At 34.3% G+C, this 13,884-nt stretch overlaps 2 protein-coding genes across 3 annotated transcripts; one reads left to right on the plus strand and one right to left on the minus strand.

The window, feature by feature from the left end:
• The first annotated feature begins 5,074 nt into the window (after positions 1 to 5,074).
• Positions 5,075 to 6,601, plus strand: LOC132632731 (uncharacterized). Its single transcript, XM_060348789.1, has 3 exons — positions 5,075 to 5,529; positions 5,637 to 5,782; positions 6,147 to 6,601. The coding sequence occupies exons 1-3, from the start codon at positions 5,178 to 5,180 to the stop codon at positions 6,234 to 6,236; spliced, it is 588 nt and encodes a 195-aa protein (XP_060204772.1). The 5' UTR covers positions 5,075 to 5,177; the 3' UTR covers positions 6,237 to 6,601.
• A 2,516-nt stretch (positions 6,602 to 9,117) lies between these two features.
• Positions 9,118 to 13,605, minus strand: LOC132632733 (pentatricopeptide repeat-containing protein At2g20540-like). Of its 2 annotated transcripts, none has more exons than XM_060348791.1 (2): positions 10,794 to 13,605; positions 9,118 to 9,539 (listed from the first exon to the last, which is right to left on the minus strand). In XM_060348791.1, exon 1 carries the CDS (start codon positions 13,233 to 13,235, stop codon positions 11,556 to 11,558), a length of 1,680 nt encoding a protein of 559 aa, XP_060204774.1. In that variant the 5' UTR covers positions 13,236 to 13,605; the 3' UTR covers positions 9,118 to 9,539; positions 10,794 to 11,555. The 2 variants fall into 2 exon arrangements, with proteins under 2 accessions (XP_060204774.1, XP_060204773.1); XM_060348790.1 differs by lacking the exon at positions 9,118 to 9,539 and having other exon boundaries at positions 10,608 to 11,117; positions 11,201 to 13,605.
• Between the last annotated feature and the right edge of the window lie 279 nt (positions 13,606 to 13,884).

Below are 13,884 nucleotides of genomic sequence, written 5' to 3' on the forward strand. Positions count from 1 at the left end.
AATTTCCACAAGAAAAGTATAATAAATTGCAAATATGTATAATGTACATACTACATACATATAAACATTTGATCGTTAATTGGGCATACAAACTCAATCCTTGAAGTAGGCCACACTTGTATCAGCGACAATCATGGCTTGGTCCAACCTTCTTATAAGTCAAGTCAAACCAGATTTTAATACAGACGCATCTATTTTGGTTTGGGAGCTATAATAAAGTTGCTATATTTTTTAATTTTTAAAATTTTCATGGCCAGTAATAATTAGCAGTATACTACTAAATTAAGCTTCAATAAAACTTGTTTTTTTAATTATTCTTTTCTTCTCATTTGGGAAAAGAAATTAAAAAGGAAAGAAGGAGACCTGGGAATAAAGAAAATAAAACAGAAAATAAGAGGACTGGGATGTGTTTGTTATGGCGGAAAATATTTTTCGAATTTCTAATGTTTAGTTGTTAATTATGTTTCTGAAAATATTTTCTCTAGAAAAATAAGTTCCCTAAAATTCATGAAGATGATTTTCATGGTGAAAGTAGAGAAAATAAGTTTTATAAATGACATTCTACCCAGATTGTCTTCCCTCCATCTGCAACAATCCACTCCCAGACTGAAGTCCGAACCCACCCTCAACCCTCTCTCCAACCTCATATTTAATATGTAGATTATATACAAATATTGCTCATGGAATAATATTTTATCCTTACTCGCCAAACACTAGAAAATAAATAAGAAAATCTATCACTTATTTTTGTGTAGTGCAAAATCTTGATCAATGTTGGAATGTACACTGCCACCATTCTAGTTCAGGCAACCTTTTCACGAAGAGATGAACTTTATTCTACGACGTTAATATGAGTATATGACCAATGCTACCTAGTTCAAACTTTGTACTTTCTAGATACCATTTCAATAAAAATACTACGGGAAAAGGTCACCTTTTTATTTTTTATTTTGCTTATTTCTGCACTAGAAACATCAAAAATGAAAAGTGGAAGAGAACATTAGGAGAATTTTTCTGATCAATTCTCTGGAGAATAATAATACTAATTTAAAAGACACAAAATCACGATCAAGTCATAAATTATATTATAAGAGATAGTGTGACCAAATCATGGTAGTGGTACTGGAGGGAGAAACAAAGGGAAAAAGGACCACCATGAATTGTCATTCGTCGGATGTGAAGACACAAAAACCATAAGAGGATTTGGCCCTGGCACTTTGATATTCTTTGTTCTCCCTTTCTTGGGTTATTGGCACTTGATCTGTGTACCTTCTTGTTTCTTTCCAAATTCCAACCACCAATCATATACTCTACGAGTATTACTTTTTCTTCATGAGAGATAAATGGAAGAGTTGTTAGGTTGGTTAAAAAACAATTCGCATCCATTATTTTTCACACTTCGATCGTCTTATCATTGAAGAGATGTTTATGTTTAATTAACAGTATGGGTAGAAGCTGGCGTAGAGAGAGAGAGAGGGGGAGGAAAAGTATTATATGAGCTCCTAAGTGAAGTAATTAAGATATGAGCCTCGTTATTATATGAAACAAAGCGACCTTATCATTTTTATGCATATGATAAAATAACTTACGAAGGCTTTGTGATCGAAGTAGAATATGTGACATTACATTATTGGAGGATGTAGACTATGGACGCAACAAGTTCGACCAAAATCAACTCGTCTAAACGAGTAGAATTGACAGGCTCTAAATTCTGAATTCATTTGCTACACATATTACATGGTCGACTAATTGATTGAATTTTTTTTAGTACGACATTCACAAGGACGATGTGGATGAATTGCAGCCATGCATGCATGAATACTCAAAACTTGTTATCATCCTCTTTGTCAATTGTCAAGAGAAAGTCAATACATATATCATTAGTGTGGAACGAGCAATGAATCTCATTGAATTAGAGGCATGAAGGAAACTAGCGCATGAGTGATGATTGAAAAGAAGCCCATGTATTACTGTTTCAAGTACTTAGTTCATTTGTCAAAAAGAAAGTTACTTACTATCATTTGAACAATTGATTGATTAAACTTTCACAAGCTAGCACTTCATATTTGAGACTCCAATCTATTTTCTTTGGGTGTTTTTGACTGAAACATGATAGAGTGTGTTGACCAGTTTGTCACATTTGTAACTATTTGGTCAAAACGTAATCTTTAAGGTAAATGGCAACATCAGGCCAATGAGTTCCCATTTCAGCATGCTTTCTTCATTCTCACATTTCCATAGGTCTTTGTGTTGGAGTTTTTCTTGAATTCTGAGGAGTTTCTAGGATGACAGCTAAGAATAAAATAAAAAATCTAGACAGTAAAATGCTTTCAGAAATTGTCTCGCCATTTAACATCAATCGATGAAATTTACGGAGATATATATAATGGATCCTAGTTGAACCGACATGATTATCTCTATATTTTAAGGTGATCCTTGCTGTTATAATAGTTTAACATCTAAAATTCTATTTGTTGGTGAAATAAGAGTGCACTTTACCCTAATCAATAAAATATTCTTTTTCTTGGAAGAACAAACTGTTATTTCTTAAATCAAAAGTGATTGGTAGATATGAAGTCTTGGTTGGTAGGTGTACCATCAATTTTACACGTTCTTAGATAGTGAAATTGATAGAAGATGAATTTGACTTATTGAGAAACCTTACCTCAACGAAAATATTTTTCAAAAAAAAAAAAGATATGGGCAAAAGGCAGAAAAAGAGAGTTTTATATAGATGTATGCTCCTTTTAAGGGAAGCAAAAATGGAATTAGCAGAAAAAATAACAGAGGCTGCTAGGTGAAAAAAGAAATAAAGCTGACTACGACAAAAACCAGTGTCGCATATTGCACGAGCAAAAGATGTAAAAGAGGAAGACAAATTTGTTTTTAATTCACTTTTCCCTTACTACTACAAATTACAAAATAGAAATTTTTAAAAAAGATAAAGAAACTGTTTATGTATGGGATTCACACGCGACAAGCACTTATGAGGGTTGTTTGGGTGTGGTGCATGCTTATTGTGTGAATTGTTCCCGTGGACCCCACACTCATGAGAAAACTCATCCTATAATTTCCCCCACGGAACTTCACGCCTCGAGTTTTTGTATTGTTTGGTGAGCCATGCCAAACAGCCCCTACCGTCTTCTTCTATTCTCTCCCTCCTTTACCCACCCGTTATACCTATCGCGTGCACTTCAATCTCCAAGGTCAATAAGGCTTTTGACTATTTGTGTGAAGCTTGAGCCTATGGAACTTGAATGCCCCCACTATCCTAATTTAGGTGTGCAATTTTAAGAAAATAATTTTAATTTTAAATTTAAATAAAAAATAAATTTAAATATTTGTGTTATTATATTCTCGTATGATCTTATTAAGAATAAGATAAAAATATAAAGTTTAATCCCCTTTCTTGATTGTGACTCCGCCACTATTTACATATAGAAAAGTTTGTGAAAAAGAACATAGGTAAAAAGTTTTTAATACTATTTAAATATACTAAAAGCATATTCTCTAATGAGATTGTTTTTCTTTCTTAAGTATCATTATTTTATATTTTGGTGAAATTAAAATATGTTAACTTTTCGCCAAATTCCCAAGTATTTTGGATTGAGATAGATTTAACTTTGTTGATTTATTGTGTAACTTTTAAGCGTTAATTCTTTCTTCTCATTTTTATACAAAGGTATTTAATATGAAACAAATTTAAAAAAGAAAAAATTATTGAAACTTATAATATATGTTTACTACAACATTTATGTAAGCATAAAATTTATGTCATTAAAATAAAATAGAAATATTAAAATTAATCAGTGTCTAAAAGAATCTGTCGTTTTTGGATAAACATAAGAAAAGGAAGTGTCACGTGAAGCGAAAAGGACGTAGGAACGGTACTATCCTATTACTACCATGTTTGGATAAAGAATATATTTAGCGTCCATTTGAGACTTAGAGCCCGTTTGGATTGACTTATAAGTTGTTTATAAGTTGTTTTCAATTTTTTTGAGTGTTTGGCTGACCAGCTTAAAGTCATTTTGTGCTTAAAATAAGCTCAAAAAAATAATTGGGTCCATTTGACTTAGCTTATCTAAAGTAACTTATAAGCCAAAATAAATAAATTAAACTATCCTAATTTATATTTTTAGCTTATAAGCTGTTTGCCATAAGTCCATCCAAACATGCTCTTATTTGAGTTCTTGAAATGAAGCAGGTAGAAGTTGGCGCGTCAGCTGAGTTAATGGAGTAGTGCACTGATGTATAGCAGTAAAAAGCTTTGGCAGTAGAATGACGTAAAGTGCTTGTGTTTACGTGAGAGAATAGCAACACCTTCTCATTATTCACATCACATCACTTACCTTAAAGCAGTATTGTACAACAGCTGGTTCTTAAAATCTTCGTAACGTACATCTCATTATTAAATTACGCGGTTTAAAAGTAAATCCATGTAATTTAGGAATTGATTAATTCAATTCTAAGAAAATTTTATGAAATTAAACAAAAAAGAAAGTTTTAAATTTGTTCGTAAACTATCGATCTCGCTTAGCTTTGCTCTCCGTTTAGAAGTTGGCCATCACCCTTTTGTATAATATTTATCATTCTTCTGCATCTCATCAACTCGTTAATTCCACATATGATGATACATGTCATAAAAATACACATTCGAGCCACTTTATTCAAATAAAATCAAACCCGACACTCATTAATCATACGTCCACACTCCTAGTATTATTGGAGGTAGAGTGTGTGACAGTATGTTCTTAGGTTAGTGAGCGTTTAATTGTTCGTTTGGCTGAAATGGATCAAACATGTGTTCCTCATCGCAGGTGTTCATTTGTAAAATACTGAGGATTTTATTTGCTGAATTGGAAAAAAGAGCAACCGTAATGCTCCATAAAAGAGTAACAACAAGAATATTGTTTAGGCCTATTTTTAATTGAGGACAAAATTAAACCGAAGTGAATAGTTTAGGGATAAATTTAAGCTATTATTATGACTGAATTAATTAATTCCATAAAAAGGTGGGTGGGGTCAGTTCGTGCATTAGTATGGCTATAAAGAGGATGCTATTGTGCTTCGTTATCTCTTTCACTTTAACACTGCTATTTCTTCTCCGCAAAACACTTTTGAGAGAGAGAGGGGGGAAAAAAACAGGACAAGAAGCCTGTAGTATATTGAGAGACATGGGCAACTGCCAAGCCATTGATAATGCAACTTTGCTCATACAACACCCAAGTGGTAGAGTTGACAAACTCTACTGGCCTGTTACTGCTAACGAAATCATGAAGATGAATCCAGGCCATTATGTTGCTCTTCTTCTTACCACCACCACCTTGTCTCCCCCTACTAACCCCTCCTCCACCACCGCCACCACCACTGTCACCGCCGCCTCCACCGTTAAGAATAATAATAATAATAATAATAGTGTAACAAATACTGGTACTAATGTTCCAGTTCGTATAACACGTATTAAGCTTCTCAAGCCCACGGATACTCTTGTTCTTGGTCATGTTTACAGGCTAATTACTACTCAAGGTTGGTGTTCTTTCTTCTCTTTAATTTTTTTTTTTTTTTGGTTTATTAGTACTGCTAAACTACGTTGGTGTCCTTGGTTACTGAGTTTTGTGCTGTTAATTATGCAGAGGTGATGAAAGGATTATGGGCTAAGAAGTATTCCAAGATGAAGCAACAGCAGTTAGACTCAGGGGACAAGAGTACTGAGAAATCAACGAATTCACAATCTAAGAACGGACTTGTTAGAAGATCAGAATTGGACAACTCCAAACAGGTAATTTTTTATTTTTTTTTTCAAATTAAACTTCATGCTTATCTAGTTTCTCATACTTCTTGCTACTACTGGTACATAGTATTTCACCTGCTTCTAATTGAACATGAAAAGAATTTAAAAAAAATAAGAAAGAAACGAGCGGTTGTGTGTAGAAATGAAGAGGATAGGATAACGGTGATAAGTTTTTGTTTGTTTCTTTTAGAGTTTCAAAATGGAGTACAACCTCTTTAATCTATTGAAGGGACCAAAAAAGAAAAAAAAAATATAAGCTTCAATTAATTACTACAGTTTATGATGTATTTACCAGTGGGGAAAAAAATAATAGAAAATTCATTATTTAAATATGTAAATGTAAAATTTTCAGGTGAAACAAGAAAAGCATCGGAGCTCAACAGGTGCAAAACCAAGAACATGGCATCCCAAACTCCACAGCATATCTGAGGCTACAAGCTGAGACTAATTTGATGCTTCTATTTGGATTTGTGTATGAGATTCTGGATGAGGAGAAGAACAATTCACTTCAACCTGGAGAAAAAGTTGGCTGGAGATGGTAATTTTCCGTCATGAAATTAGAGCTAGCACGTCTAGCTATGCAGAATTAATTAATCACATGTACAGCAAATATGAGAAAGGAAAAAAAAAAAAAAGAGAGAGAAAAAGGAACCCGCATCGCTTAACTTTGTAATCATTTGGATGCATGCCTTCTTTAATTGGAGAATTACTGTGGGCTTTGTTCGAAGCACCAAATTTTGTTTACTTGCTTGGATTCTAAGAGACTTCCAACGTTGAATGAATTACTATGATTTGCGTTTGGCGAAATCAGTTGTACGAATTGATCAAATTTCTCTTTTTCACCGACTTTTTTTCTGTTTTTAGATGGTTAGGTATGTGAATCATGGAAGATACGAAGGTTGAAAAGGAACTCTAATAGTTAAGTGATGTAACATTCAACTACTGTACTCCGCTTGGCACAGCGATTTCTTTTTCCAATTTCTTACACGGTAACACTTGCAGAAGTTCATAAAGAGGATTGCCCTCTCAATTGGAAGTTTTTGCATTGAAACTATAGATAAAAAGATTAAATGAGCATGATATAATCCTTAGATAGTGAAATATACTAATAACAAGAACAAATGAACTAGTCAAATTTTAAATTTTTGTTACGAAAAAGGTCAAATTTGTTTCTACTATTTGAAATTGAGAAATTTTGTCCCTCATTAAACTCTTGATCTAATATTGCTCTCCTTGTTAAAAAAAAGTCTTGTTATTGTCCTTAACCTCTATTGGAGCTCCAACCTTAGAATTATTTCCATAATCCAGAGTAGAGGGATAAAATTGTAGATCTTTCTCGAAGAAATTGAACACTCATTTCACGCAGAAGTTTCCATTATTTAATATCAAGAAAAAATTTATTTCAGATTGTACATTAGCAAAATTGGACTTTTCCACAATTTATTTTCTCTATACTACTCGGACCACTATAAGGGCTTTCCGTTCTTTGGTTTTAGTGAATTTCAACTTTGTTGTTTCTCCTTCCTTTATTATTTATAATATTTATGAGCTCCACTTATACACAGAGCCAAATAAAAAAGAAAAAATGAAAAGGTATTCTAAATTTTTACCCAACAATCATAGAAGTATAAATAGTTGCTCCTTGGAATAGAATCATCAGAGCGATGATGAGTGCGCAATGCTTTTAAATTCAACTTTTGTAGCAAAAAGGGAAAACACAAATGCAAAAGGCAGTGGAGAGGAAATGAGAGAGACGGAACAATATATCAAATTGAAAAAGTAGTAAGATATTTGAGAGTGAAAGTGTGAAAAAAACAACTCAAAACGCCAAAAGGAACAAACGTGACAGCAATCAAAAAGTATGATATGCATGCGTGCATTATTATTTGGTAGGATATGCTGAGCTTCATATATATCTATCTATCCTTAATAATGCTTTTTTGATTTGCCAAATGAATGGGGCTTTGCTAGTCAAACGTCAATATATAGTACTATGCATAATTCATCAGAACCAAACACATATATGCCCCCATGAATTATGAATTGCTATCTAATCATTCCTACGTAGGCTAATCAAATTTCTGGACCCGTTACGTACCCTACTAAGAATGGCTCTTCTTAAGCCTTTCATCGAATAAATCATGTAATAGATTGATAATTAATGAACCTAGGAGTTGAATTATCACATCTATTAATTTATCATCCCATTTCTCTTTCTTTTTTCTTTGTTCGGTGGATTGGTGGGATAGCTGGGAATGCAAAATGGTGGTTTCTTGGAAAATTCTAACTTTTACACACTAGTTCTGCAATTCCTTTTTACTATCAGAACACTTGATGGGTAATTATCTATAATAAACTGAATTAATGACTTGAAAATCAAATAAGGTAAGTAATCTTATAAGGTCAAATAGCACTGAATATACAAAATTTTCATTATGCTATCAGTGAATATAAGTTAATGCCTCAAATTAGGAACTTCGTCTTGTTCTTCTTTGGAGGAAAGATGGCATGAGCATAATGTTTTCCGGAAAATCAATATAGGCTGATACGAATTAGCAATGACATCGGTAACGTGCCATAATTATTTGTTCCATACTTAATCGGGACAATAAAGACAGGACTATATGGGAAAGGAAGGTCTTATATTACAAAATGATGCACAAAGTTGGGATATTCCTAAAAAGAAATCAACTTCCTTACAGGATAATTTTATCAATTGGGTGATCCACTTCCACTGTTACTTTTTGCTAAAAAGGCGCCAATGACTTGCCCACAGAATTGTTTGATTCAGCAGAGGTCTAACAAGAGATTTGAGAAATTCTTTCACGACTTGTGATTTCTTTTTGAAGTCTGGTGACCATTAGATGTCATGATACTTTCACGTATTTGACACATTATACTAAACGATACGGGCAACCTATCTTCCCATTATGACACCCTGTTCCACATACTTAATATACTAATCACTATCTTAGGAAATAATTGCAACAATTGTTTGAAAAAAGACAATGCTTTTACTTGATATTCCACAGGCCGGGCATCATTAAGATTATTTTAGGATCCACTAAGAAAAGGAACCCCAATAGGTAGCATAAAACCATAATCAAACCTTGAAAATGGATCAGCTGGCCACCTTTGATAAAACCAGCTAAAAATACTCTTAACACGGTGTGATATGTTTTTGTTTTGGACTAAATTCCTACGATTCTCCCTAAAACGTTTCACATCATTAAGAATATTTCCACACCTTGTATGTGGTTTTCTTTTTCTTTTCAGCTATCAACATGATTTTTTTCACACACCCAACAAATATGATATAATGGTCCAACATTATCCTTGTTTAAATTGAAGGAGCTACAAACCCCACTCTAACAATTCTCACATGCTGATTCAAGCTGGGAAAGTAATTTGCTTAATCATTACATGACTTGCGGGGTAATATATAATAAAGCAGCTAGCATTCTGTGTGACAGGTATAATGAATGGGACAACAACTGATGAGCAAAATTTAAGAATATTTTCTAGTAATAATGTTTTGTTCTTTTTTGACTTGAAGTAATCATTTCAGTCATCTTTTGTTGCACTGGAACAAGCCTGCATGTGCATCATGCCCTTCTTCTAGTTTCCCCACAAAGGCACAAACCAATTTAGACCCTTCTTTTCTTTTGCATTTCCCAGCTACCACGCTAGCTCGCCAAACCGTACTAGTTGGAGAAAACAAAACTTAGCTTTTCAAAATTGGCTCCTGTAAAATGGAAGTACAAAAATATAATCAGTTTGTTTAATATCGGCTCAAACTTATTACTTTTTTTTTTTTTTGGTATAATATCAAACCAAATCAAATATTGTTGTACATTGATTTTTACATCAGTTTAGGTGGATTACTTTATTTTACCTAGATTCGCTTTTTTCTTGAATGTCTTTACTTTCAGCTGCTCTGTTGAATTAAAAAGGTAGAGTCAAGAGTGCCGACATTTGGGGAGAAATTTAGCCAACTCTCCCACTGGTTCTTGACCACAGGAACTTGGCCGAATCAAATTACGATCACGGCATTAATGTAGCTGGGGTCCAAACAAAAAATGTGGCAAATCATATCCATTTGTAGGACCTTTATTTGATTTGCAATTTCCCAACCTAAAATGTGAAGAAAACTCGTAACTAACCAGCAACCATTTGCATCTCTTACGTCTTTAACTTCTCCATCGGTCATTTCAGTGGCACCAGAGGATGATGGTAATGTTATGAAGGTGAAGGTCCAGTATTTTTGGTAAAGTCCCTAGCAAGTATCTGCAGTTTCGATCCAATTGTCCTCTTGAAATAAAATTAAGCTAGACTTAATATCATATTATCTACAGGACATTTACTTCAAAACAAAAGGAGTAGTATCTCGGTCAATAAAGTTGCAAGTGTTGGGACTAGGCAACTGCCCTTGACCCCTAGAGACCTTATAGGAAATTATTTATTGGAATCCTAAAGAGGACATAAAAGAAAGAGCTTGAACGCTATACAAACCCAGACTTCCTAATTAAAAAAAATTACTATGCAGTTTTCAGCATGGTTAATCATGCCTGAAAATTTGTGGTGAGTACATCTTGAGAGCATCTGATCATATCAAGATACATACAAATATTCATGGTTGGCTTTTGAAAATAGTCTAAAATGGGTCAAGAAATGTAGAAGCAATAAGGTGATGTAAGATGGATACGGAAAATGGACAAGCATATTTCAAGAACTTATGCTGCAAATGATAAAAGTATGACACAAAAAATGAAACAAGTCTGCAAGTAAAACTAAGAGAGAGAGAGCGATAACATAGGACAAATAAATTGCATACATTTTCATTGATTACTTAAAATGAGAATGAACTCAGTATCTAGCGAGATTTCCTGGAAAGAAGCCGAAGCATATCTGAAGAGGAATGCAAATGACACAGAAGACATATGTGATATAGCTAAAAAAGAAAAAAGGCAAAACAGAGATGCAATAAGTTAGAGATTACGTTCAGGGCACTCAAAAAGCAGTCGGACTGTGAACTACTGTCACTCGCTAGGCTTCCCAATATAATTGATTTGAAGGAGCTCCAGACAGTCTACTTCCATCGTTGTGTAGTTCCATGGATAATTCGAATACCAGAACATCCTTCCATTCCTTTTCAATCTGATCTATCAGGGCACTCATACAATTTAAAAATACATCATGTCCAAAGAGGTTAACTTTCTGATGCACCTTATGCATGAGACCTGGTATCAAAACTCAAAAGCAAACCCTTCCGTTGGGTGGTATAGTAGATACCAAATCATTAAAAGATAAAAACGATAGGAACCTGACACATGAAATACACAGAGGAAACTTCAGACTTCAATTCCATCCTGTAAAGAGAAAATCAATAAATCAGAAAGGCCTTACAGATTATGCTCTGCTACGATCAGTTTGTTCAACACTCCTTACAGATATCAGTGCTCTTTCCTGGAACTAACTACTATGAGTAGTCATCATAGAAAAATTCTTCTTCTGAAAGTATAAAAATCAGAAGCAGCCTCTATAAAATGGATCTCTTCGTCATAAACTTCAGAAATAGCCTTCAATTATGATTGGCAGTGGTGACGAGCTCTTAACTTCATAATATAGTAATCCAAGTCTCAGAAAACAGATTCACGGAACCAAAAACAACGGCTATCTTTTGACCAAGCCAAGCAGCTGCTTCGTCGTTCTCTCGTTCAATGAACGTATATCGTATGTGTGGCGTCAGCAACAATTCCTTCTAAGAAAGCACTATCCAGAGTTCGTTTAATTTGTTCAAAACTTCTAAAATCTGTGGGTGTAGCTTATCAGCAACACGAAACTCGTGAACAACACCATTCACCTCGATCCAACTACATCCAATGTCAGATTGGGTCTTCCTTTGACCCATCGCTTTCCTCACTTCGGAAACTTTCTCCCAGTTGCCTAGAGATGCATACAGATTAGAGAGCAGTACCTCACTGCCACTGGGTCCATCAGAGTTAAGCTGCTTTATAAAATCTATAATGCTGTTACCAAGGAAAATATTACGATGGATTCTGCAGGCACTGAGCAAAGCCCTCCATATGACTATATCAGGTTTTATGTGCATGCTCTTTACAACTTCTAGTGCCTTTTCCAAGTACCCAGCACGGCCAAGTAAATCAACATAACAGCCATAGTGCTCAATCTGAGGTTTAAGTCCCCATAAACTCTCCATGTTATAGAAGATTGAAGAACCCTCTTCTACCAGACCTGAATGGCTACAGGCATTAAGCACCCCTATAATAGTCACTTCATTTGGATTAACTTTTTCATCTACCATTCTGTTAAACACAGTTAGCGCATGCTCACCTAGCCCATGATATGATAGACCTGATATCATACTTGTGAAGTTGTGTACATCAGGTCTTGGAATTCTATCAAAAATCAATCTTGCAATGTCTATTCTACCACATTTCGCATACATGTCAATAAGAGCAGTAGATATATTTGAACTTTCATGAATTTCATTCCTCTTAATAAAAGCATGAATCCAATTTCCCTGTTCTAAGGCCCCAAGATTAGCACAAGCAGACAAAGCACAAACAAGAACAGCTTCATTAGGCCTTACCTTATCCTCAAGGGAACAAAACATTTCATTCAAATACATAAGTACCTCCATATACCTGCCGTTTCCAGCAAAACCCGATATAATAACAGCCCAAGAAACATCATTTCTCATTGGCATTCTATAAAAGATTTCACAAGCTTCATACATCTCACCATTATTTGCATACCCACATATCAAACTAGTCCAAGAGAACACATCTCTTTCAGTCATTCTATCAAAAACTTTGTAAGCATCATCTGTAATCTTGAAAGCAGCATACATGTTAATCAATGAATTGCCCACATATAAGTTTGATTCAAGCCCATTTCTCACCACCAGCCCATGAACAATTTTCCCTTGTACAATTGATTTTTGGTGGGCACATGAAGTAACAATAAAAGTGAACGTATACTCGTCGGGAAAAACCCGAATGGAGTGGTCTAAATTCAGGAGTTGTCGAAAAAGACTGAAACTTTCTGAAGAATTTTGGAGTTTGCAGTAAGCTCTGATCATCAAATTCCATATTAGAATAGGTGGTGAAGGTAAAGGATAGTGAAAGAACAAAAATCTTGCTGAGGTAACTTCCTTGATATGTAGGTAACAATGAATGAGAGAATTAACTAAAGAAGCAGTTGATGAGAGTTGTTGGGTGAGTATTTGGGCATGTATTTGTTTCAGTTGAGATTTAGGTGGACGTTGGTGTAGCAATTTAGACAATTCTTTTCGAGTTATGTGAATTTTGTGTTGGGACACGGCGGGAAAATTGGTTGTTGAAGAATAAGTAAAGATTGGATATTTGGGCTTAATAACAGTCAAGTGTTTGGCTTTACGCCACGAAAGCAAGCGCATTTGAAGTTTCAGAATGAAGAAGAGAAACAGGAAATCAATTGGACGTTTCAGCTCTAAGCATATACTTATATTCAGTGTTCTGCACTAAAGTTCTGGCTTATTGTAATGCTAAATGACTTGCCTACATTATTTGTACAGAAATGAGTTAGAGATTGTCTGCCCAAAGTTTGATTGGATCAACATGGATTGTGTCAAAATACGAAAGTTGATGTCTTTGATGTATTCTTCTTAAATTATTTACTTAAATTTTTTCAAATTTATAAGATTCATTTTGTATGTACAAGTTTGGATGACATTTTGACCCAATCAGGTTACGGCCCAATAGGTAGGGCCAAGATCAGCGGAAAATTACATTATTTATACATAGTTTTTTTTTTTATGTATGTATAGTGAAAATCTTTAACTCCGTCACTGGTCAAGTCAACAAATGAGTCATGATCTATGCCTTTTAAATTTAGGCGGACTGAACGAGTTACTAAAAATGAATTGATTTTGCCGCTTTTATGTATTACATAGCTTTCATTCTGATTTTTAACTTTTTGAGTCTCCGTCGATGGCTCAACCCTTATATGATCACTACTAGTTTACCATGCCATTAAAATACAGAGAAGGGTAAACCAGAGTTAAATGGCTAAGCCTTTTTCTCTCT

Source organism: Lycium barbarum, chromosome 3 (assembly GCF_019175385.1).
Source record: "Lycium barbarum isolate Lr01 chromosome 3, ASM1917538v2, whole genome shotgun sequence".
Lineage (NCBI taxonomy): Eukaryota > Viridiplantae > Streptophyta > Magnoliopsida > Solanales > Solanaceae > Lycium > Lycium barbarum.

Excerpts from the sequence above, each read along its gene's own strand:
- LOC132632731 (XM_060348789.1), top strand. The coding sequence starts at position 5,178 with ATGGGCAACTGCCAAGCCATTGATAATGCAACTTTGCTCATACAACAC. Across the intron at positions 5,530-5,636 it reads CAGGCTAATTACTACTCAAG|AGGTGATGAAAGGATTATGG; the intron begins GTTGGTGTTCTT and ends TTAATTATGCAG. Across the intron at positions 5,783-6,146 it reads AATTGGACAACTCCAAACAG|GTGAAACAAGAAAAGCATCG; the intron begins GTAATTTTTTAT and ends TAAAATTTTCAG.
- LOC132632733 (XM_060348791.1), bottom strand. The coding sequence starts at position 13,235 with ATGCGCTTGCTTTCGTGGCGTAAAGCCAAACACTTGACTGTTATTAAG.